This window comes from Apus apus, chromosome 7 (genome assembly GCF_020740795.1).
Source record: "Apus apus isolate bApuApu2 chromosome 7, bApuApu2.pri.cur, whole genome shotgun sequence".
Taxonomy (NCBI): domain Eukaryota; kingdom Metazoa; phylum Chordata; class Aves; order Apodiformes; family Apodidae; genus Apus; species Apus apus.
The window spans coordinates 17,106,396-17,132,661 of NC_067288.1; the positions used below are offsets into that span (position 1 = coordinate 17,106,396).

The 26,266-nt window shown below is 36.6% G+C and overlaps 1 protein-coding gene across 3 annotated transcripts in view; it reads right to left on the reverse strand.

The window, feature by feature from the left end:
• The window catches only part of PRKACB (protein kinase cAMP-activated catalytic subunit beta), a 67,743-nt gene that overhangs the window by 17,189 nt on the left and 24,288 nt on the right, over positions 1-26,266 (reverse strand). Inside the window, exons 1-3 of one of the 3 annotated variants that reach the window (XM_051624903.1) lie at positions 17,282-17,505; positions 1,080-1,141; positions 53-181 (exon numbers count right to left, since the gene is read on the reverse strand). In XM_051624903.1, the coding sequence (XP_051480863.1) occupies positions 53-181; positions 1,080-1,141; positions 17,282-17,468 (378 nt within the window). In that variant the 5' untranslated portion in view covers positions 17,469-17,505. Of the gene's footprint in view, positions 1-52; positions 182-1,079; positions 1,142-13,776; positions 14,071-17,281; positions 17,506-26,266 lie in introns of those variants that run through there. The other 2 variants (XM_051624905.1, XM_051624904.1) reach the window with 2 other exon arrangements.

The window sequence follows — 26,266 nt, forward strand, 5'->3', positions numbered from 1 at the left end:
TTTGTCTACATCAAATTCTTGTAGCACAAAAAACACTATAAATGACACCAACCTTCTGTTTGTCCAGTATCTTCATAGCATAATACTGTTCTGTGGTTTTATGTTTCACCATCATAACTCTCCCAAATGATCCTGTTCCAAGGGTTTTTTGCCTCTCAAAATCATCTAGGCCAGCAGTATTCTACATGTACAAGACAGAATTACATTATTTACAATCTAATGCCCAGAGACCATTTTAACAGTATGAATTGAATTAATTTATAAAAGCAAACTTAGTAAAACCACATTTATCAAAGGCAACTATAGCCAACTCTACTGTTGTTACAATTTCATGCCTGTCAGATTTTAATATGAGATTTTACACTGCACTCATTCTAACAGTAAAAGACTTAACTGAATTGTATCAACATTTCTATAATTTGTCCATACAGATGACACACGCTTAGTAAGAAACATTTAGAAGCAAACAGATCCTGAATTTAAGATGCAGATGAGTAACCCCTCTCACGTTTCATAAACCAGAGTATTAGAACATACAGAAAAACCAAGCTGTAGACATAGAAGTGGTCTGGAGAGCATACTACTGAACAGCAATGACCCTTCCTCAAAAACCCAATGCCCAAGTTCAACTTCTAAAAGATTTTCTCTAACAAGTTCTTTAACCTGTCCCCAGGCCCCACACAGTTGATTTAATACCCTTAATTCCCCTTAACACGGGGAAATTATGAAGAGGGTAAATTACAGATGTGCCAATGCTTTAGTATTATGAAAGGCCAGCTAGAACAAGGCAGCAGATTTTGAGCCTTGTCATGTGAGGGGTGAACATCATTCTCAGTAAGAGAAAGCTGTCGTGCAGCACAAGCATTTAATCAGATCAAATCTGGAGGAGATCCGAGAGTCTTTCCTGTTAAACTTCAATGACAAAACTGAATTACATTAAAAAATGCAAACTCCTTTAAAAATTGCATTAAACATTTCTTTTTTCTGCACTGCTTATTACAGACTGAGAACATTATTAAAAAAACAACCAAAGAAACAACACAATAGAGAAAATTATTAAATGCTTAAATGACTGATACCTGAGGGGGGCTTTCCCATTTTCTTAAAAAGTCTTCTTTGGCTTTGGCTAGGAACTCTTTCACTAAAAAAACAAAAAAGGTAGATTTTACTTACTGTAATTCATCGTTAATGTGACAGAGATGCTTTGGTAGCAAAATATGTAAGCTTCATTAATCAACTTCTTTCTTCAACTTGTAATATGCTACTTTAATCATGTATAAAAGCAAGCACCAATGCCTCTATAACTTCTACAGTATCTCCAGGCGACCTCTAAGCTTTCTGGAGCAACTACATCATTCTATACAAATTACTTAAACTACATCAGCTCTAATAACTCACAATACTGTACACGCAAGCAGGCTTTAAGGTGATGTATGATTTTCTTAATTCAACTGGGAAAAAAACACAAACACCTGACATTTACAAATAGCCATTCCACAGAGACAGGCTTGTCATCAATTTCTCTTAATAAATGAAAGTTACATGTTTTTCAACTGATTGAGAGTAATGTCAATCTCATTGCTTTTTCCCTCCCATCACCTTTATTTAAAGGCTGTTTGCAAGCTCAAGTATCAAACGGACAGCATTACTGCAAGCAAAGACAAAGCACAGGGCTACAACGACACTGCACATTAGGCATGCCCACAGTCAGAGAATATGTACATTTTTAGTATCTATTTTCCATTGAAATTGAAGGAATTTTATGATAGCAAAATTCTGGATGACTGTTTAAAATGTGCACCAACATATTTTGTTCGGATAATCTTTCAACTGTTCTATTTTTTTAGTATCAGTTATCAGCCAGATCAAGGCAGATTACTTCATGCACAGTCATAAACGAGAGACGTTTCAGACATTGCTGTGGTTCTGAAAGAGTCACAGAATCAGGAAGAAAATATCATACTGTTTTTGTGTTCTCTGAATCATTTCACATAATACAATGTTAATAATAATGGATTTTCTGTACTGACGTTCTGCCATGAGCAATTTCTAAAAATACTCAGCAAGGTGCCAAGAATATTCTGGTCAATATCTAGAAATATATATTTTAGCAATTGTATTTTACCTTTGGATGGCCATTAAAAAAAAAGTTTATATGAGGGATTGTAAACTATAATCTGATGAATCAAAAGTGTTTCTTACTTTTCAGAGAATATTAGTATCTACACAGAGAGCTTTTCAAAAAGTCTCTTATCACTCTTCTGTTAGCAGTACTGTTACAGCAGCAGTAACAAAAAGAAAAAAAAGAAAAAAAAGAAAAAAAAGAAAAAGGCAGCCTTGGAGAAGGCTTGCCATGATATTGTTTTCCCTTTTTTCTCCCCTTAAGTGTACGATGGAACTCAACTATCACAAAATACCCAAGGAAGGGTTATGGCTCCCACCATCACTGGCTCTGATGGAGCAGCATCAATACAATGGAATTACAGAAAAATTGTCCAAGGCTCTAGCAGACATCAAGGTTAGAAAAGTGTTTAAAGCCTGATATTCACTCACTAATTTTATTTTGAGAGAAATATGCAATATCAGTGAGGGGGAACATATTTCTTACCCTAAAGTTTTAGTTAAGCAGACTAAGAAATATACAGTTTGTAGCAAGGGAACTACTTTAAATTGGCATCAAAACTCACTGAGAGTTAAAAATGTTTTAGTGGGTAATCACTAGAACGTCTGACATTCATCCCGTGTGGGGTAAAAATATTTCCATTATTTTTACCTCATGGGGGTTACTCATGGGGTGCCTTTTAATTATCCTAATTTGAGAGAAGTACAGGATTTACTGTGGCATGAAATAATTTCTCCACACAAAAAAGGCAAACTAACAATGTCCAAACTAATGATCCTCCTTCCATTATAGGAGAACAGAGATGACTTGATAGTGATGACTACTGATCAAGTTTTTGAAACATCAATTTATGTCAAAGTAGCAAGAACACTGTTTTCTCTTTATGACAAGAAAACGATGATCATTAGTATTACCAAAAAGCTGAGCCTTCAAACTTAAGTGGCTGTAGTTTAGAAATTAATAACAACTTTAACATAAAATAACTGGTGTCATTTTTTCCTTCTTACTATGGTCTTAAATATCCCCTCATGCTTTATCCATTGTTCATATTAATATTTTATGTTACCACATATTTTGCATGGAAATACAATTATTCAGTATTTATGAAAATTTACTATGACATTTACATGTAGTCACCTTTGTCTGTTCTACTTATGGAATAAAGAATGCTGTTTATGAAAAAAAGAAAAATATGAAAAAAGCCACCTCTCCTTCAACAAAACTTTGACATTACTTTTGCTCTATTTGCTTGGAAAGCAGCATTGAACATGTATTTTCAAAATAAACATACTTAATGGCACTCACAACATCTCTACATTTAAAAAAATATTTCATATTCTGTGGTGTGCCTTATTACAATTACATTTTCTTTCTAATGAGACAGTGGGTCAAACTGTGCCTGGTTCTTATTTTCAGTGGTCATGTGGCCTTCTACACCACACCACTTATTCAGCAGGTTATTTCAAACGGAATTTAGGCAACTTCAGTGCATACACTTCAGTCACTTCTAAAAACAGGAGTTGGAATTTGAAAACAGGATAGGTACTTTTGCAAATCATCTCAATCACAAAACATTAGCTCTTGCTACAGGAGAACACATTTCATTTCTACTTTTCTAAATTTATGCCAACTGGATAGCAGTGGCCATTGCTGTTACTGTTATAATGCAAACAAATAGGTTGATTAGATGATGACTTAGAATTTTTCAAGTGCACATTTTTAGCCACTTTACATGGTTACAATATGACTCGTTTCCTTTTCTAGTCTTTAAACTGCTCCTAGCATCTGTGACTTTGGGCACTAATGAAGGAATGAGCATACCAAAAGTCTCTATAGGTTCCCCAAGGGTTTGCAGGAACATTCACCCACACAGATGAGATGATGAAGAGAGGAAAGAAAGAGAAGAAAAAAAAAAAAAGTTTTATGCATTTCCACAACAAACACATAGAAAACACAAATACATTCCACCCTTTCCCCTCCCCACTCAAGAACGGACCCCATAATAAACCAGCCCTTTCCCACACAGACAGAATGACTCATGCTAAATCACAGAATGTTTGAGCAAAGAAAGGTGAAAAAAAAAACACCAAAGGCAGCTAAATTCAGTATGAAGAAAGATGATGCATCACAGAAATAAGCACAGCTTACAAAACTTCAAGAGGTCAAGTTGGCACCTTTAATAATTAATCTATTTCAAGACATACACATCCAAAGAACTGTTGCTAACAAAAGTGTATCCATCTTCGTTGCATCATGCTGGATCACAATAAAAACTGTAATCGGGTGATCTTCCCACTAAGCACTTTGTTCCAAAAGACAGCACGTGTGAATGGCACAGCATGTGGTAGATAGCACAGACATGGCAAGCAGTCTCCAAAAAAATTCATAATCAAACTTCAGTCCTGCTACCCAACAACAGCAACAAAACCGCTTGAGAAGTCTGAACTGCACAGCTGAAGCAGCTGTATGCAAACTGGAATGTATGTGAGAATCCTGTATGGTCACCATGCCAGTATGATTTAATTTTATAAGACTGTCAAAAAAAGAACCCAGGGAAGAGCTGTTGATACACAGGTCGCTGCAAGCACTGAAGAGCAAGGATAGCTCATGTACAGCTGAGCAAAGTGAAGATGAGAATGCAAGGGGTATATGCAAAGACCAGCAAACACACCCTATTTGCTGATTTCACTGGTACAGCAGAAGCAAAGGAGGCTGAAACAAAAGGAGGAAAGGCTCATGAAAGGAAGGTGCTGGAAGGAGAAGGCCAAGCACGAGTAGCAGCACTGGCACAATAAGGGCCACAGCGGTGCTCAAAACAACTGGATGCATCAGGAAGGACACAGCTGGACCCGCAGGGGATGCACAAGTCATCCAGAGATTAGGTAAGGACAAACACACAGCATAATCCTAGCTCTTTGTGACCAGCAAGAGCAACCATTGGCAGGAGAAGCAAGTTTTATGCAATGCAAACACCCAAAGCGTATAGTAGGAAATTGGGAGATGCGGAAAAAGGCAGTACAAAATAGGTAATGGAAAAGGAACTGCAAATGAAAGAACTGAAGCTGTTTTATAACTTCTGCCTTGCTTCACTTCAAACCCAAGACAGAAGAAATGCTACAGGTGCACACACAGCTGAACAAAATAAACTCTCTCCTTGTGGATCACAGATGGCACGAGCCTGGGCCTGCCGAGGTCTGTACTCGGATCCAAGGCAACACAGTGATAAGCAAGACAGTCTGGTGGAAGATATTTCTAAGGGAAGGGGAACTCAAGATTGAGAGGTCCTTGGCATATGAGAAGGTATTAAAAGAAAAAAAAGAAAAAAACACCCACCACACACAAAACCAAAAAATCACCCCCAAATAGCAGGAGATTTGCTATCTAACAGTACATTCAACACAATGCACAGTATTTTTGATTTATCAGTTAACTTTTGCATGAAAAGTTAGCAAACATAAAAAAAAAATCATTAACAAATGGTATAGAAGTATTGTAAAAAGTACTCTGGCCTAAAACACAGTTTGAGAGTGAGTGAATCAGAGGAAAGCTCCTGAAAACAAATTAAAAGGTTTAGGATCCCTCAGTTGCAGGGGTGCAATGGCAGCAGAGGGAAAGGCTCCAATCTGTGGATGGAGCACTCCTGAAGAGTTACCATGAATTGCCTTTCTTCCACCTCCCACGTGCAGTGTATTTGTTATTCTCAAGCACATCTCCCAAAAGAGACAGCAGGCCAGAATATTTTTTTTTTTTGGGGGGGGGAAGGAAGAAAAAGAAAGTAGTTGGATAGGATTCATGGCAAGAAAGCAAGAACTAAACTGATTAAGACTAAACATTGGGCACCACTACAAACCCCCATCTGCTGTGCTAAATGCCAGTCTCTGCTTGGTATTTAAAATGCCCTTTATTAAAATACAATTCAATTTCTGTTCCAAAATTGTAATATAATCACTTGAAGTCTGGAATTAAATGGGCTATTTAATTAAAATCTCCACATTTCATTTAATGGAAAAAATGAACTTGTATGAAGACATTCTGATAAATGTGTGTTTATTTCAATTTTATAAAAGCAGTATTTATAGCCTTACATATCATCAAGATGTATATAGATGCCTTGGTGAATCCTGTAGTTACAGCATCACATTTCAGAAGCAAGTAAGACACAATTCAAGTTCTATGTCCCACTCTTAGACCATTAACCTGTTGTATTAAATATTTCTCTTTCCAATAGCAGGAAAAGTATCACAAGGCTTACAGTGAGATTCTTCTACTCTGGCAGGTCTTTGTAAATAAACACAACTTAGTGTTCATACACTCAGAGGAAGTTGCTTGAACACCAGTTACCATTTTAATAGCTGGGAAACTGTTCAAAACACAAAGTAAAATGGTACCACTGAAACAGACCCTCAAGCAAGAACAAAATGCTTTGTTTCCCACAATATGAAAGCAATGGCGGGGGGAAAGTCTCATGTGATATAAACCTGGTGCAGGGCAAGTCAATCTTAACATTGTAGTGAGACACACTTAGTGGCTCTCTTGTCAAAAACTGGCCAATGAAAATTTTCTTATTTCTCTTCTAAGAGATGTGAAGTCACAAAAGCTAGATTAACAAACTCTGCATCAATTGAATATCCCATTTATGCAACCTTTTATCTTGAGAGCAAGGTTTTGATCTTATATTTCTGTTTAAACATTAATGTTAAAAACTGGTTAAGCAGAACAAACTAACTAACCCAGCTGCAGTGGATAATAACCTTCAGTTAAATAGAAATATGGAGCAGTTCTGGAAGAATTCATTTGCTCGCATACAAAACCTAGAAGTTCTTAGTAAATGAAGGATCACAGAAGTTTGCCATTAAAATGGAAGTGCTATTAATTAATCTAACCATACTCTCTGTAAACACTTCTGTGAAATACTGGGAAGGACTTGTAAGAAGTGGGGAAGCAAAGGGCATGGAAAAACCATGGAGAAAAAGGGAGAGGAATGGGATAAACAGTAATATATAAGCAATTACAGCTGCAGTGTCTAAAGACTAGAAGAGAGCACTATAATTTGATTTTTGGGGGGTCACATTCAGAAATTAATTTGCAATGTGCAGCAACTGTAAAAATACAAATTGTTCTCACCCATTACAATTCAAAATTTGGAACATAGGCAAAATCTCATTTAATCCTGTCTGCAATTTTAAAGTCTTGAGCTAGGGAGTATTTTGTAAATCTTATAAAAGCAAGTTTGCAACTGTTAAGAGCTCTATTAAGAGCAGTGAACCCTCTAATGCCCAAAATACAACAAGAGACCACTCTCTCCACTATGGGGAGACAGGACCAAGCACAACTACCACCAGGTCACTTAAAATGTCAATCTCTGAAATTCTGTTTTAAAAACTCCAAACATATAATATAAATCAGTACATTTATCCAGTCATGAACACAATCAAGTCTTGCACTAGCTCAGCTCAGCAGAATTGTATGTGCATATATGTCCCAATTCAATCATTTCCACTAAAAAATATAGATGAGAGAAAACCTTTCTTAATCTAAAAGAGAATCCAGATCCACTGTTCACAAGAATGTATAAATTAATACACTTAATTTTAAAAAGTGACTTCTCCCTCACGACACAGACAGACAAATGCAACATTTTCCTCATTCACCAAAAGCCTCTCTTCCTCTCTGCCAAAGTATGTGAAACAATCTGAAACCTATGAAGCAAGCTGGGATTTATTATTTCAATCCGAAATTATTGATTATGCAAGATTTCCTCAATGTAGACAAGCAGAATAGCTTCATCTTGAACATCCAAGCATGGGATGTGACCTGAAGCCTCTTGCAGGTAGATAGTGGGCGAGAGTTGTTCCAACCCCTTGGGTCTTTTGGTCCCTCAGGGTGGAACTTCTCTTTCTTGCCCAAGCCTTCATTTCAAATTGGAACATTATTAGCAACCGTTTGCTGATTGATTAGAGTTGATTTTTTTTTTTTTTTTTTGTCCACTTCTCTTGAATGACCAGTTAGAACTGGCATCCAGTTAGTTATAGAGTATGTTAAAATTAAGCTTTGGCCTAAGGAAAGGAGTTTCTCTCACACCTGCTTCCTCCCTTGAAGCATTCATTGAAGGGAGTTATTCCAGACTGCCAGAGACAACACATGCATAAATCTGTCTCTTTTCTTGCAAAAATCCACATGCTTTAAGGCTTAAAAGTCCAAGAAATAGCAGTTTGGTTTGTCAGGCTGCAGTTCAGTGTTCAGCATGGGCTGGTACAAATGAAAAAATCAAACAGTCCTGTCTTTCCACAGTCACTGTCTCTGTCACAACCTTCCTTGAAAGAGCAAAGGCATTTTTGTGGCTGACTGCCAAGCCAGGTCAGGGAACTAGGCTAGATTAAAAAGTAATGGACAGAAGGCGAGGGCAGGACAAAGGAAACTGATTTTAATACAAAGAAGTGCCCAGTTCTTTTCATCACATGAATACGCCTCCTGGGGTGAGGGAGGGGACAGGTGGGGTGGAAGTAGGCAAATATGTGGGGCAAAGAGAACTGCTCCTTCTCTGAAGGAATGCCAGTTTGTGCTAGTGTAACATGACCGTGAAGGTACAGCACTGAACTACTGAAAAGGCTTCTGAGGAAGAACACTAATTTTAAGTTATTAATCTTCAGTTATTCTATTAGATAATTAATGGATTAACTTAAAATTGTAAATTAATACTTCTAAGTTTTATACAATTACTTTCAAATGCATGTAAAATTAGTTAATCCATAAAAGGTTAGGTGAAGAAGTGTTAACATATAAAATCCTCAATTATCATACACTGATGTGCTTTGTGAGCAATTAAGCTTCATCTGTGCAATACCACCCTCTTTAGCTGTAGCTGAACTTCACTTAACAAGTAACCTAAAATTTGGCAATTACCATGGGAACTACAGTGTAACCCACCAACTTCCTGTGTGAAATATAACAGGTATTACTTTACAAATAAAACAGAAAACTGCAAAAATTGTTAAAAATTCAAACACTTCTGTTTTTGGAGTGCATATGTTTCCATGGTTACCATGTGAAATAGAAAAAAAAACCCCCACAACATTTCAGAATTAATTCCAACAACAAAATTTGTAGGGCTCTACTATAAAATACCTTATTAATGTATCACATTCTTGAATAAATGTGTTCATCAAATTCTAGTAGTTAAATACAAATGCCTAAAATAATCAGCTTTTCCTCTTACAACCAAAACCATCTACCAAATAAACTGTTCATGGCATCTGCTGCCGATTTCCTCTAAGAAGCTATCCCTCCTCTGGCCTGTACAATGCTTGGTAACTGCACCAACTTTCTATATTACAGCCCCACCTTCCCTCTTTGTAGAAGTTCAGTGGCTAAAGAGGACAAAATATTACTGGGTAGCTATCACCAAGAGTATGTTTTATGGTTGATTATTAGAAACAGTAATCACAAATCTGCAAGTAGCTGATCTGATATGCATATTTACTGACAAATTCCCTGCTAGCAGGCAATGATTCTCATAGTACTAGATACACTCTTGCGTAAATACTTTTTTCTTTAGAAGTAACCCAAGTTTTGCTAAACTTATTTCTTCTTTATACCGCAAATGACACAACTGCAGGGGCTGTTCCCTGCATGGATGCATTTTACAAGTTGTGCTGCTTTTTTTTTTTATCAAGCGTTTCATGGAAGGCATCACATAACTGCAGATATACAAATACTGGCTTAACTGCACCCATGTCTAAGTTTGCTTTCCACAAAGCTTCTTTGTGCCAGCTCTTGCATTAACAAAACTACACAGATTCTCATATACATGTGCTGGAATCAGTAAGACATCCTCACAGCTGGCAGGATCAATCAGCAAAATAGCTCTTCATCTTTTTGCAGGTTGTGAGATTCTGACACATTGCTATAGTGACATCTCTCCCACAGAACACACTTTCAATATTTACAGGAAAGGGTTGCCTGCAGTAACCAGCCAAGCAGGAGAACTTCATTTATAACCTTAAATAGCAGAGAAACGGACTTCCTGAATGAGGAAGTCCTATGTAAATAAACACATTTCACAATTCAACACATCCAGTGAACAACAAGATTTTGTTTGCCTCAGGTCCAGGGCAGGCAAAAAGTAGGTAAGTGTATTTACTATCCACTCTATCAAAATGGGACTTTAGAGAGAAACTGGTTAAAGTCAGTGTTTATTTGGATAGCAGGCAGGCATAAAACTTGCATGGAATCCAGTTGCAAACCCTGCAAAAATTTAAATTGAAAAAACTAAACCACATGAATTCTTAATGGACTGGAGTGTTTGTCAGCAACTAGAATGGATAAAGGAAAACAACAAAAACATTATTTAAGTTACAAATCTGCTCTTAAGAACCTCAATAATGAAAACTGGAAAACTCTTGTTGAGGAAAACTCCCCTTTGTGAATTTTGGCCTGCAGCAGCAGTACCAACAGCAACTCTTAGACAACCAGCAACAACTAACTGTATAAACAATTTGAGATGTAAACCAAAAACCAAGAACAAAATCTTTCTGGTAACAAAATATACATAAGGGAACTAAAGCAAGTCACAGTTGAAGACATGCAAGATTACAACATAGCAAATACCCTTTCCTTTGGAAGAAACCCCCATTTTATTAAAATCATTTTTTGCCTATACGCCACACCAAATACCCTGAGGGATTGTTCACTGTATGGATGCATTTTAAGAACTACACCAACAGAGGAACTCTTGTGTTGCCTTTTCCTTTTTCAAAAATACCCTACAAGAATGAGGACAAAACATGAAACCAAGTCAACCCCTAAGAAATTATCTAACTCTGCTGACAGATGGTAATGGGTAACATTGGGAAATTTTTGAAAGGGAGAAACCATTAGTCCCATGAGACACACACAGGAAGATGTACAGCTCTGTCTGGCACCTGGAAATTTCACAGCATCCTTCAATTTCTATAGCCTTTTCAGCAGTGAGAATAATTAGTTGCTACCTGTTCACCCTTGCCCTAAAAGATGCTCCCAACACACACAACCAAGATATTTACACTACCTCCCTTCACCCTTACTCCTAAAACACTCCTGTTCTCCATTGCACACAAAGCTGGACAATAATTCAGCAGTCTGTCAGCACTGCTGATACCCTTTTCCTCATACTGCTCCATCTGTCTCCACACATATTTGGTAACTACTACCTCAGAAGCGTACATTTCTGTATCAGCAATTACCTCTATTTGCAGTACTTGAACGTACCAGCTGAATAATGCACTTGGGGCTATTAAGCCTAGTCCTAGTGAAACAGAAGATCTAGCAGAGCAGCTGCTTTCAAAACTGGATGTTGGGGATATTAAAGTTACTTGGCCTTTCAGTTTTATCTGTTCAAGAATGCTTTGTTGTCAAAAACAAAACGCCTAAACCAAAGAAATAAAAACCCATTTTTCCTTCTTTCAAGTCTCTCCAGGAAAAAAACAATTGCAAAACTGGAGCTGCCTTAGGGGAGAGAAAAAAAAGTAAACCAACTGTACTTGCAATTGCAAAAATTATATAATTTTCTCATCAAGGTTTCACTTGCATCTTAACAATCTTTCACAAGGAGAGCATCTGCTTTTGTCCACTGACAGGGTGTAATGTAACACTGCTGCAGTGAAGACAGCCACAAAGGAGCACTGAAAAGCAGAAGTGGTTTAAATGGGGAAATGTTTACAGCAAAGACTTAACCTAATTCCCACTTGATGGAGCAGGAGATAGTCACCTTTCACTTGTCAAAATTATAGAACCTTTTAATTGCAAACTGACACTTGGTAAAAGTTGCAGCTATTTCTATTTTTAATGAAAGCAGGAGGCTGGATGTCAAAATGAATGAAATCTACAGATGCAAATTGTGGAGCAAAGCCCCAGGGAATGAAAACAAATAAAACAACCACCACCCCCAAAAAGCAACCAATAAAACAAAAGACATGTAACCTCTTCTTCACTTGAAAGAAATGTATTTCCTTAAAATGACACCATCTTAACAGAAAATTAAAACAAAACAAAACCATCCAAGCAGCAAAATTCAAAACTCATAAAACTGACTTCCACAAACATTAATTCCTGGGAAATCTACAATCTAACTTTAAGAGAAAGAGAGAAAAAGGTGAGATAAACCCAAGCCTGATAACTGGTGAAAAGCAGAGACTTTCTGACTCAATGAGAGATCCCTCCAGCAGGGGAGGCCAAGGAAGAGCAGCAAGGCTGGAGTGTCACCCTTGCCTTCCAGAGAGGCTGAGCAGGGGCAGGTGGTCAGGCTGCCGTGCATCCCTGCAGCACCAGTGCAGGCTGGCCATGAGCCTGCAAGGCCACCCCAGCTCCCAGGGGCTCCAGCCCATGCCACTCCAGCTCCTGCCGGCCAGGATCCCCAGGGGCTGCGGGGAGCACATGAGGGAGGCTTGGCCACCTCTTCCAGGGGCAGCCTGCAATTAGGTTTTACTTGAAAACTCATGACACTAGCACAAATCTCCATAATGTATGTACCAAGCTCTGAAACCCTGCCATGTAACTGTACCAGTTTTGACATTTGTACATTGTACTTTGTACACCAAGGAAACAACAGCCACACTTTCATTCCAGGGAAGATGACTTCAACACATTTGTGTAAGGTAAGTATACATAAACTGATTTTAGATAAGGCAGCAGGATGACTCCTCCCATTCTTCATTTCATGACATGTACAAAGGCAAAACATTTTTTTTTTTTTTAATGGTCCTTTAAATTTGTAGGATAAATCAAAACCACACAGATACACACACACACCCCCTGTATACAGGATTATCTTTGCAAGCAATCTCTAATCGTCTCAAGTAGTTTTCCAAAGCCCCAGACTATCTGCTTGAAACAAAAAGGAATCACTTCAGAAATGAACATATCTGAGCTTTTTGCAAATAATTTTCAAAGGCTAAGAAAATAGATGTACAGAGTTTATGTATTCAGATACAACTTTCAGTAATATTCAAAGAATATAGTAATTCATTATTCCCTTAAATTCAAAGTGCCTTATAATAAGTAGTCAGAGTGGTTTTGGAAAGCAAATACCTGCCCGAATAGTTTACTAGAACTATTATTATTGTATTTCAAATGAGAATCCCCTCCCCTACTTCTATGAACAACCTCAACTATTCTGTTTTCCCATCGTTTAGAGAGAATAAAACCACAGAAGAATAAGCTGGTCCAGACGAGAAACAACAAAACCCGGTTTAGAATTTTTAAGTGACGATTATAATAATTTCAGAAGGCCTTTCTGATTTGTATCACTTCACATAAAATAATTTATTATGACTGGCAAAGAGGATTAAGTGAACCGACATGGATGTCATTCAATTGTAAAATTTCCCAAATCAGATTCTGTGCCTTATTTAATTATTTGTAACAGCTATTTCTAAAAGAAAGCTTTAAAATAAAATTGCAAGTACTCAATACCAGTTATGCAAAGAAAAATACTTCATAAAAACTGCCAATCTTTAAGACTAGTAATTTTAAACAGAAACCCACAGCGAGTCAATTACAAAAACAAAGAGATCTGTAGTCGATGCAGCTATGTAGACAAGAAGGGAAACCTGGTAGATTTTTCCTGATTGTGAAGACTGAACAAAAAGATAGTGTGAAAGGTAATAGAAAAGACTTACCATCCATGCTGAAAAGCTAGTTTTCAGAAACATATTGCTCCTAATACTAATCCAACCGTTGGTGAAGTATGTTAATCTCTACCAAATCAGTGATTCCATCTCTAAAAACACACACTCTAATTGGGAAGAGATAGCACGCTGGATCCAGAGAGCTGTTCTTCCTTGCAAGCTCCTTTGTGATGCAAAAAACTACGAAGCATCAGACATCAGTAGTAAACCAAAATCAATATTCAAGACACGGGTATTTGGTTTTGCTCATTAACTGCTTCTGTTCTGACCAATGCTACCTATTCATGTCTAAAGCAACTCAAAATGGCAGGGGGAGAAAGCATGCAAACACCAGAAGGTTTTAAGATGTTCTCAGTTCTATCAAGCACTGGATGTTTCCATGGCAACCTTAGACCAGAATTATCTGTTGACTAGCACCCAACTAGTAGTTATTCTAAAGCTTTAATCAATTCACACAACGTATTCTGTACATTATTTCGTATTTCACATGTATTTTTCTCTACACACAGAGACATATATATTTATGTAGTAATTATTCAGCTAAGTATCTGTAAGTCATTCCATGGTATTTGAAAGCATACTGATATTATTTTGAATCAGCTAGAGATCAAATATTATTCCTTTGACTATTCATCACTGTCCATTTAGAGACTGTGAAGATGACAGAACGATGCACTAGTGGTGACTCTCCTGAATATTTCAGTTTTCCAAGTTGTTAGTGTGTTATCTTATTATGCACAGATTTGGAAAATATTTATATCAGCTCAAGAAGAAAAGATTCACACTGATCTTACTCTCTTTACACTCAAAACCAAGCAGCCTCGTTCTTCTTTCCTTCCCTATTTCAATCTTTCAGAGAGAACACGCATCCATGAAAACAACACAAAAATAAAAATGTAGGTTCCATATAGTTGCAGGTGGTTACAGTCAAGATGTCTAAATGAGGAATGAAACACACTGTTCTGCTGACTACAATCACATCCCTTTCATCCTTTGGCTGTGCAACACAAGTGACCTGGTTACCAGTTTAGACTGTATAAATCACGTGTGCTCAGTCAGCTTTTTAAAACAGATTCCAAGGCCCACAGTGCCCTGAGCCACCTCTGCCCTACTGGATTCTGAGGATTTTACAAAACATGTGTTTCATGCATCAACTGAGAATCCAAGCCACATTAGCAAAAACGGTGTCTTTTACCTGTAAAATCAACCACTAAAAATGCCTAAGGTCATAGACCACATGATAAATTACTCAAACCCACAGCACCAGATGACTGACAACACAAAGTCCACCCAACAAGCAAGCAGCTCCTACCCGTAAACGCATAGCTTGAGTAACTGCTTGTACAAGGCCATACAAAGAAACAGACCTGTTACAGCAGAAGGCCTAAACATATTAACTGTTTTTTTCAAATGGATTTTACCTAAAAACCCAAACAATTCTTGGAAGTCACGTTCCAAACTTTTCAGGAATTAAAGAGCGCTTTTCCCTTGAAGAGTAATTTTTGCTGTAACATAGCTTCACCTAAAATCTTACACCTGTATTTCATAAGTTGCAGTGCTATGATATCCTTACAAGATAAACACCAGCATGTTTCTAAATCACTGCATATTTATTATACATACTGTGAAATTAATGTATGACCTGAATTCAGTGACTCAATGAAATTCTATGACATTGAACTCTCAGTTAAAAAAAAACAAAACAACAAAAAACCAACAAACCTGTTTCTCTTTCATTTCTCACAAAGAATTTTCACAGATTATGCATGTTTCTGAAGATATAATTTGGAGTCAGTAGTAGACAGAAAATAATCTCTCCACTGTCCCTCCTTATCTTCTCTAACACTCCTTCAGCTCCAGTGGTAGTGAAATGAGAATCCTGAAACGTAGACTTATTCTCTATGTACCTGCACTATTTTTGCTTATTTTTTAAAAATAATCTTCAAATTGAAAGTAAAGGTTCAGGATAAAGATTCAGAATTTCACCCTAAAACAAAAGGTACGTAATCAACCACCATTCAGCTACCAGCCCAGTAACTTCGCCTCAGAAAACCTGCATGCAACCTCTGTGCTTCATTATAGCTTAAAATAGCATTTGAGGAACAGCCATTTTCACCATGTTTATCATCAAGAGACATGACAGTCCATTTCCTCATCCTGCGTGTCATATGAGGAAGCCTGCCTTAAATAGAGGGGAAAAAAATAGTAGAGACTTGTACACAAACAGGTCACAATTTGCAAGTGTCAGTAGGTCAATACCATTTCTTTCTTCATGTTATATAAACACAAATGCTTAATGCTATTTTTTCAAATAACTATTTACATAAAAAAGAGCTTCTACACAAACATAACTATGTATCTATTTTTACCAGGCTGAACATATTTTGCAGAAGTGGAAGCTTAGAATTTATGCACTTTCATCATTTATCTTCCCAAGAAAACTAGTCACAATGAGATCCTTCCCCATCTCATTTGGGAGACCTAGATTTTATCTATTTTAGGTCAATGCATTAACACCTTTTTGTTTCTACATTTACTGCTTTTCCTCTGAGAACAGATTCAGTTCCTACTCATATAATATTTTAAATTGCAAGCAGGGAGATGTATAAACAGTGGCTTTCTTCATGGTAACACTGTGATGCTAAGCATTTCCAATAAGGCCTATTTTTGACTGAAACACTTTTGCTATCTCAAATCCATCAATGAATCTGAAATGTGGAACAAAATTATCATCAATTACCATATTGTAACATTTTAAAACCAGTATTTAACCACAGAGACAATAACTGCTGTACAAAATAATGCACGGCTTAAAAAAAGAGAATCAAATGCCAATTTACTTAAGTTGTGATATTTTCTGAAATCTCTCACTTTTATTAAGCAAAACACAATCATGAGACTTATTAATCCACACAAATAGTACTTTAAACTGTTCACTAATTCAGAAATTAAAGCTAATGATAGTCAGCATTCCCCCACAAAATTAATACATAGTAGTTAAAACCACAATTTTATATTTTTTAACCCCTGTATCATGTTCTGATGCATGACAAAAAGTCCTATAATTACAAGTTTAATCTCTGCAGCAATGTCTGCTTATTCCAAAGTTTAAACAATAGTCTTTAATGAGTTTTCTACTTATGCTGAACTAGCTCATTTAATTTGATTTCTATGAAAATAAACAAAGTAATTTAGAAGTAAAAATTGGGGTGGGGGCTTGCCAAAACAAGTCAACTGTACCTTAAGAGAAATTAAGGGATGAAGGATAAATTCTCCTGCCAGCCAGCAGTCCACGAAGCAGCCCCCCCACCTCCCTCCGCCTGATGCAATAAGCTGTTCTTCAAATTAATACCTTTAAGTAATGAATTGTAAAATTGTCCCGGTAACGCATCACAGATCAGTGTTCATATTTGATTGCAAACATGTACGTTCTTCACTTACGTGGCAAAGTGAAGAGTGAGCGTCTATAAAACAAACAAAAAAACCCCCTACTTACTTGATTTGTCCCATAGGACAGCAAGTTCAGAGCAATGTTGGCTCTCGTTTTCCAGAGCAGTTCTCTGTTCATGCGCACCACTCTTTGAATGTCTATGGAAAAGACGATTCGCAAAACCTTCCAGCCTCTGCAGCGCTGTGGCTGTCCCTGTGCACTGGTTACAAGGTACCTCCTTCTGAGCTGCCATCTATAACACACCGGTGACTTTTTACAACAGCAGAAGAGAAAATATCTAAAGGGAGCTGGACAACCCAGAGCCACTAAGAGCTATGCATGTGTAGAGCTTCCTGTATGCAGTGTTTTCTAACCACTACTCTCTTCTACTTCCTGTTAAGAAAAGCTCTATAACGTGCTGGTTTATACTGCTAAAAGTCTCCTTCCATGACAATTTAAAAGTGCTTTTTTAAAAAAATATGCAATAATTGCTCTAGCATGTGTTTTCACAGCTTTATAATGCATCACATATTGTATTGAAATATCCATTTTATGTTAAAATACTGTCGATTGTTCAGAGGTGAAGATCAGAAGGTAGATTTATTTTTTTTTAATTTACCACAAGCATGTGTGAAAAAAGAAAAGTGACTCCTCTGCAGTTCTTCTCCTGTAATTAAGATGGAGTACTACCATCATCAAAGCATAACCAACTGTAATCTAACCATTAATAATTGCATTATTTCAACTAAAGAACTTTCTAAACAAGGTTACTTGCAGAAACTACTTAATCAACTAATATTTTATTGTAGGGGGGAAGAACTGTTTTCCTCCTTTGAGAAAAACTAGAGTGAAGAAGTTGAATTCTCATGTACACACAGACACAACTGTATTATAGCTATCCAGACTGGGTTCTACTTGCACCAAGCATCAAATGCATTTAATTTTTTCAGGAATAAACTGCCAGAACAACCAGCTGTGGCAGATCTTTATCTAGCAGCATGCTCACTCTCCCAGCCCCAAAGGCAGCTGGAAGCAGAGTCACAAAAGTCATGGTCACCAGCTCCGGACATTGCTTATATAAAAGCTTTGCAAGCAGGTCACCCAAAATCACACAAGGAAGTTTTCTAATTCGCAAGAAATTTGAGTATTTTCATCTGTCGAGTAAGTCTAGAAAGCATAATTTTTAATGGCACAAAACACAGGGAAAATGGAAAGCTACATTTAACATTACATTATATGAGTTTGCAAATTATGCGACTTTGCATGCTTACAATCGCTAATACTAAATATTAATTTTTGTGAAAATGGAAACGCAAACATTAAGCAGTTTTCCCAGTATATCCTCTGCACATGTAAGATGTGGCTTCTTAAAAATTTATGCCGTTAAGAAAGATTGAAATAACTTTTCTACAATCTGTCTCCTGTCTTACAGTCAACACGTGTTAAAACATACCTCTCATTTTTCACCACCATACTTCTCACTGAATAGTTTCAAATGTCAGCAGATATCCACCCTTGGACATTACATAACTATTTCATAACAGCTCTGTGCTTCAGGAAATAAATAAAGAAAAAAAAAACATTATGACAAACCACCTATGCTAATGATAAAACAATAAAAATGTGGAGGGACAGACTTTACAGATTTGACTACATTGCTCCTAACAAGCACTTCCAAACCTGCTTTGTTGGAAGATCAATGCTGACTGTGACATCCCATTGGTTCAAGGCTCTGCTGCCAGAAACAAGAGCTTGTGAGGACCATGGGGATCCATCTGTCTTATCAGGCCTCACAAACAGGCAAAGGGGGATATATTATGTGCCACGTATAACCAAATACTTCATGATAGAGAAATGATATGGCACCTTTCATAAAGCAGTATAAGAAATAAAACAAGATGTTTATTTTCCTGCCTGATGATCTTTCTGGGGCAGAATCATATGGCTGTGCTCACCCCTTAGTTCACCCCAAGTGTCTGGGCATCTAGGGAATCCTTCCAAGTGACTATTATTTTCTCTAACCTTGGCTTTTTTCTCCAGTAAACAAAGCCACCTGGTATGATGGTATGCTTGTCTTGTCTCTCCTCTCCCATAGTTCTGAGTCTTTGCACTACTGTGGTCTTATCTTTCACACAAATCTTCAACTAAACCACTTCGTTTATCCCAAAAGAGGCTAATTTACAAAATTCATATTACATAAGGTAAGAGTCTGCAAACCTTCTAGAGTCAATGGAGAGATGCAGGAACTGTCAGAGAGCAACTCTGTCCAACAAAATTCAAAGCTCTGAATGCACCTAAGTGACTAACTTGGACACCTGAATTAGATGCCAAAAATAGGAAGCAGAAATATCCATCCTCTGGGCTTACAGAAGTGAACTGGTTTAAGTGAAAACAAGTTATCAAAAAGGGATTGTTAGAAGATACCCTAAGAGAAAACCTGGATTTGCTAGAATTATACAGAGCTACTGCCATCACGCTCTGTTACAGAAGTTCTCCACACACAAAACATGAAAAGAAACTACTGGTCATGTTTATATACAGATAGTAATACACTCCCCTAATCTTGGAAAATTTTGGCATTGATTGGCATGGCCCAACGATAACACAAAATACTAACACACTGACTTTCAGCAAAGGCCACATCCCACGTGAATTTCAATGTCTTAAAATGAAGTCCACATTTTTTAAAGGCTGAATATTCTGTTTTCTTTTTGCTAATCTTCCTTCTTACCAACATAATAATCTCCCAAATCAATGTAACATTAATTTATCCACATCAAGTTATATATGAAGCACAGAATCCACAAGCTCTGTATTCCTTCAACCACAAGTAAAAAAAGACATACTGTGGCATTTTCTGAACATTTATTTGGTTTGTAATCTATGGAAAAATAACAAACTTCTTTCTAGAAGTTAAAGAAAGTCTGTTTGCTTTAAAAATTGATAGCTTGATAAAACACATCTTTTCTTTAATGCATCATTTATTTCAACAATGCAAGTCCAGCTTTAGTATTTATTATTACAAAAGGAATGAGCAACTATTTGATACAAAGTTATCAATGTTAGTGAATGTTCCTCCATTTTTAAGAGCTTGAGGATCTTGCTGAATTTACCAGGTCTCTTATTGACCAGTAAAACATTTAAAATCAAAAGATGCAGCCAACACACTTAGGAAAAAGACAATAATATAATTGTCTAATTTTTAATTAGAAATTACAAAAACTTGCAAACATTTGATAACTCTAAAATTTGTTAAATAATACATACTAAAGAACCTAGAATGTTTTCTGCTATAAGCCTGAGGAAATGTATGATATTTTTCTATTTGTCATATAAAACTTAAGAGAAAAGGATGTAAAACAAAGTATACAGATAGCCATTTTATAATTAAAAAAACAGGAGAACATTTTTGTCAGAAATTATGTAATTAAACACAACCTATTTTGAGTCTTGCCAGGCATGCATATTTCAGAAAGAATTATGGATAGAAACAGAGATAGATAAACGCTTCCTGAAAATGCAAGTGTATTTTGATTTTCACCATACATCCAGCACTATGCCACTAGCTTGCACTTTTTTAAACACACTGAAGGAAGAGCAGTAATGGATTTCCATTTTGAAACAAAGATTTTTCAAATTGGATATAAATAAAAGAAACACAGCCAGTAACTTCACTAACAAATAAAACATGAGAAAGTAAACCCATGCAGTCTTAGTGCACCTTTGTGTATACATTTTTTAAAAAAAGGTTAACCCTTACTAGTGAGCCCCTCTGAGAACAGTACTAAGGCTGGGACTGCAGCACTTCTATAAATAGGACTGCCAAGAGGAAGTTGTTGCTATGGAAATGCTGGTCATATTTCTATTTTCTCTTAGTAGACCTCTACTGGCATCTACTGTACACAAGCTTAATTGCAGCAGACATCTAATAACTTCATGTCTCATCAGGAAGCATAAATTAAGGCTTGTGTGGTCCAACAGCATCATTTATTTTTTATTCATGATGATACAAAACAAATAAAAAAAAAAACCAAGAATTTAGTAAAAAAAATAAAAAATAAAAAAGGTCAAATTCAGCATCTTGTTTTTCATATGTAAGCTAAAAGCTCTCACTCTTCCCATCAGTTTCTTGTGAAAATTTGACAAATTCACTATCAAATATGATGTGACTTTCTACATACACATACCATGCCAGCAGATCAAATTTCCTCATTTCAATCAACACTTTATCCAGTTACTTTGAAGTCAAAATAGCTTGCTGTCATGGTCCCAAATCCAGTGCTGAGTAGGGGACAGAGAACTTTTTCATTACAAGCACGAAGCTGTCCAGATTGCCAGGGAAAGGGATTCCTCTCCTTTCTAGTAAGGCTCCCCCTCCTCCTTGCTTTTCTTACAGCTTCCTTCAAGATGATGTGCTCACTGGTACATGGACTGTCACACTGCAAGGCAGAGGTGTTCAGAATGTGAATAAAGATTACAGAACAGCTTCATAATAAAAGTTTAGCAAAGATCCATCTATGAAACAGTGCTTCCACGTAAGTACACAAAATCTTCTGAGAGTACTGGTAGAAATCTGTTTGGTCAATGCCCTTCCAGACCATAAGATATGCAAAAGACCCTCTATAGTTACTTCACAGCACTATTAAAGATAGTTTGACATACAAGCAGAAGATTTGTAAAAACCATGTGACTTCTCAGTCAAAAAAGAAAGTACCCTAAGACCTGTGTGTTTTTGTTATACTTGCTTAAAACAATTGTCTGCCAAGACTAAGATGCTTTGGCTTTTGGACAAGTGAGGTCTGTTAAAAACAGGTAAAAGTATGGACTTATTTAAATTAAAAACCAATGTTAAATTTTGAAAAAATTTAGCATATGACCTCAATAACTCTGTCTCTCTGAAAAAACTATCAGCAGACAAAGGTTTTGGTCCACTTAATTTACAACAAAATATAACAGTTAATCAATAATGAGCATTAATGGGTTATTAATCAAAATTACTAAGATGAAGTTTCTGAATTATAAGAAATACACTAAAAACTTGTAAATTTTGCTCAATATCTGACTGATTTGAAGGAGGAGCTACCTGCTTGAATTCTGGCTGATCTCAAAACAGAAAAGGCTCCTGCAGGTAAGCAGCTGCTGTGGAGGGGATCTTGGCCACCAAAAACTTCAGGCTGATGAGCTTTCCTTTTTCTAGAATCTGCAGGTTCAGCCTAACCTTCTTCAATTCAGCAACTTATATTAAGGAACTACCTCATAGGAGGCACATTAATGTTTGAAAACCACTGCTCAGGACAAAATAAGCATTGTGTGTCCTCAGTCATTTGTGCCTCACACAACAAATGGTAATTAAACTTGAGAGATCTGGTGTCACGCTTAGAACTAATTATTGATACAAGATAATGGGAGGAAGTGAGAGAGGGGACAGTAGTGAAATGCTCACCAAAACTGAAATACTGTAGATAAAAAATTTCAACTGTAGTAATAGCTACACTCTACTATCAGAATCTGTATTGTACAGTAAATTATATAAAATGATATAAATAGTAGAGTAACTGGAATAATTTTAGTATCTCTTCCAAGAAGCCTGTTTGCATTTTAAATCACCAGCACATTCCCTAGAGGAAAACAAAACAACAACTGACTCCACTTTGAGCTAAATATTTTAAATTAATACGTTTGTTTTCCTACAAAATTGGAGTGTTCCCCAATTATTTGACATTTAGGTTTGCTTGGGAAAATATCCAAATAAGAAAGAAAGCAAACCCAAATTTATTTAATCAGAAGAGACTGTGCTTCATAGAATGAAAGAGTACAGGATACAAATCAGGATACAGTAGTTACTTTAATAGAGTGTGGTCTAAAGTGCAAAGCATGTGGTCATATGATGTGGAGATGTGCACTCCTCTACCTGTACCAGGAACAGATCCTGTACTCCCGCACTTTAGCATGAAACTACAGACTGTCCCAGAGTGCCCTGGTCCCTCCACTCCTACCAGCCTGCTCAGCTTCAGATATTCTACAAAACGGGAAAAATGAACTAGTAAAGACCTAGAACTATCCCTCACAGCAGTAAGAGTGGGAAACTGGCATTAAATCCCTGAAAAGTAGAAGGGGTGCTGCTGGCCCTAAGGCAAGAGGCTGCAGAACGTGTAAGAGGATATTTCAGAGTCTGTTAAATGCTCCTAATACACAACTGTGCTAAGTAAGCAGTATCCCAGTTACAGGAACTTGCATTAATAGAGGCACCAGAAGCACAGCTCAGACAACAGGACTTCATTCTATACTGAAGTTAATTACACTGGGTTTACAGAATTCCTGCTAGTCTGCACTTCAATGGAGTAACATAAGTCATCTGCTGATTTAAGACAAAACAAAGTGTGAGGTATGAAAACTGTAATACTGAACAGTAAGTTTCAAAAGTACTCAGTCATTCATCTGTAATGTGTTGTATAAACACAACTAAATATCTCAGATTTTTTAGAGGGGAAGTAATTCACACAGCAACTTTCTAATTACTGGCTACTTTTTTTTTTTAGTGAGTTAGCAGCAAAGTGCACAGATTTATTTTTTTTCCCATATGATGGGTTTTCATTTATAAATTATAATTTCTATTCAGTTTGTTTCATGTAAGGTTAATGTATTTAGTAGAAGCCTGGATATATTCTTAAATAATATGTACATTTAGATATAACAGAAATAATTTACCAAGTTAAAAAAAATACTTAAACATTTCCATTTTACTATTTAAAAAGTGTTTTCCAGCTACCAGTAAGCAAAGGGGCACTTGACATCTCAGTTCAGAGTATCTTTTGGCATTCTCAAGTGTTACTTTACAGTAAAGGCCACAACAACTAAAACAAAAATCTAAAAACTGCTATGGGAATTTCTTTATTTCCAACACAGAACTCTGAGAAAAGCTTTAGAAGCAAGTATGGATAAAATACACCATTAGTTGTAGTTCTCTGAACAAAATCAAACCATTCCCACGGCATGTCAGGTCAGCATGCAGTATGAATGACAGCAGAGATACAATACTGTATCCTCAAGCAGCCACAACCTTGCAATTGCATTTTCATTCTCAAGGCAAAATGATCAAAGATTTTATTATTTTTTTAAATAAGATCAAAAGAAACCAGTGATGTCCTTTACCACCATACAGGGAACAAGTTACAAGCTGTGCTGAACATGCAGATTTTGCTTCCTTTAGTGCAAAATCAGTGCTTGATAAAACGTAACATTTTTATTCCAACAAGTTGATGATTCTGCATTTTGTTGAAAAATAAAAGATTTTATTTCTAAGAAGCAGGTTTTCATTATACTAGTCAGCTCTATTATAGCTCACTCTATTAGACTGCACAAAGAACACACCTTTTCACCATTCAATAATATTTAAATTTATTTTAAAATATTTCTTTTATTAAATGTGAACTGACAGGTAAACCAACAGCAAATATTCCTGAAGTTATTTTTTAATTAGAAACACTACCACTCATTAGTTGTAATTATATTTATCTTTAATTTGCTTTAAAGATAAATAGGAGCAAACAATAATTAAAAATGCATCCTGAAAATGACTGTATTTCATGCTGTGAAATGCCCCAAAAGCACTGACACTCAACCCCATGTTCTCCTCAACAAGAATATTGTAAGACTCTTCTACACTAATGTTACCCAAAGAATTTCCCAAATGTGCACTCAAGCAAAACCTGACCAGCAGTGATCTCTCCCTTTGCCTGCTGAGCTAAGGAGCACTTTAAGACATAATGAAATTTTTGCATCATAGATCAAATGCATTTGATACTAAGCAATACTGAACTATTAAAGCTCACTCTCCAATCTTCTTTCCACTGGCTTCTATTTCTGGTATTTACAGAAATGTAATGTTCATGACAATGCAAGTCACCTCAACATACATGCACCTTTGACTCCGTTCTGACCTGTCTCAAAAACAAAGAGATCTACCTGATAAGAAATGGCTGTCCCAGACTCAGGAGATAACAATTCCCAGCAAAACAGCTTTGAGAGTCTTCTTCTGACCTTCCACAGATTAACTGTAAATTGCTTTATGACTATATATATAAAAACAAGCCAACAAAAACAAGTAACTGTTCAAAGACAGGCTTTTTTTCATGTGAGATATCCCACTAGTGCCACTTTTGATTTGTCCTGATGAGCAGAACTCTTGCAAAGGAAACCCCCTCCCCTCGAACTGCAGACAGGAGACCTACACAGGTCAGAATTTGAGAACTGTGACAAATTACAAATGTCCAAATATTTTCATCCTTAAATGAGAGATCTCTGCCAAAAAGTCTGGAGTCACAGAAACGGGCACATGTAAAATAACTGACAGCTTCACCGCACACCTCCACTGCTGACTGTACACAGGGAAAACAAGAGAATTTGCCTACAGAGGCCTTTACCATTTGGGGGAATTCCCACAAATAACTGGGCATGTTTTCCTTAATCTTGCAGTGATATGGATATTCTGTCAATGATTACTACTAAAAAAAAAATTTTTGAATATTCCTATTTGGAATAGGTAAAGTCTGCCTTATGACAGCATCGTGCAGGCCCTTCTAATTTCCGGGAAGCAAAAAACCCTCCAATTTGGCAGAACTGGAAGACAAATTCTCTCTTGAATTTATTATCTTAATTTACTTGAGCCACTTTGAAAAATATGCCTAAAATTTCATAACTAGCCAGAGGCTTCTTTTCTTCCTCCAGGAAGAATAAACATGTTTCACTTTGAGCTGCTCTCAGATGCTCATAACTTTTCCTAACAACCTCAATACTAAGTTGTTATTTCTGGGAGTCACATGGCATGTGGGATGATTCTGGTTTTCTTCCAATTCCTCTCAAGTTAAACTCTACCCAAGAAAACTGCCAAAATGTGGTACCAGTTGCAACACATTTGGAAAATTTTAAAACTTATTTCCACTATAAGATCCACGTGCCTCCACACTTGAGGGGTGGTGGTGGGACGAAACGCATGGCATCCCATTTAAGTTAAATATAAAAATAATGAACTTAGTAACTGCAATTACTGAG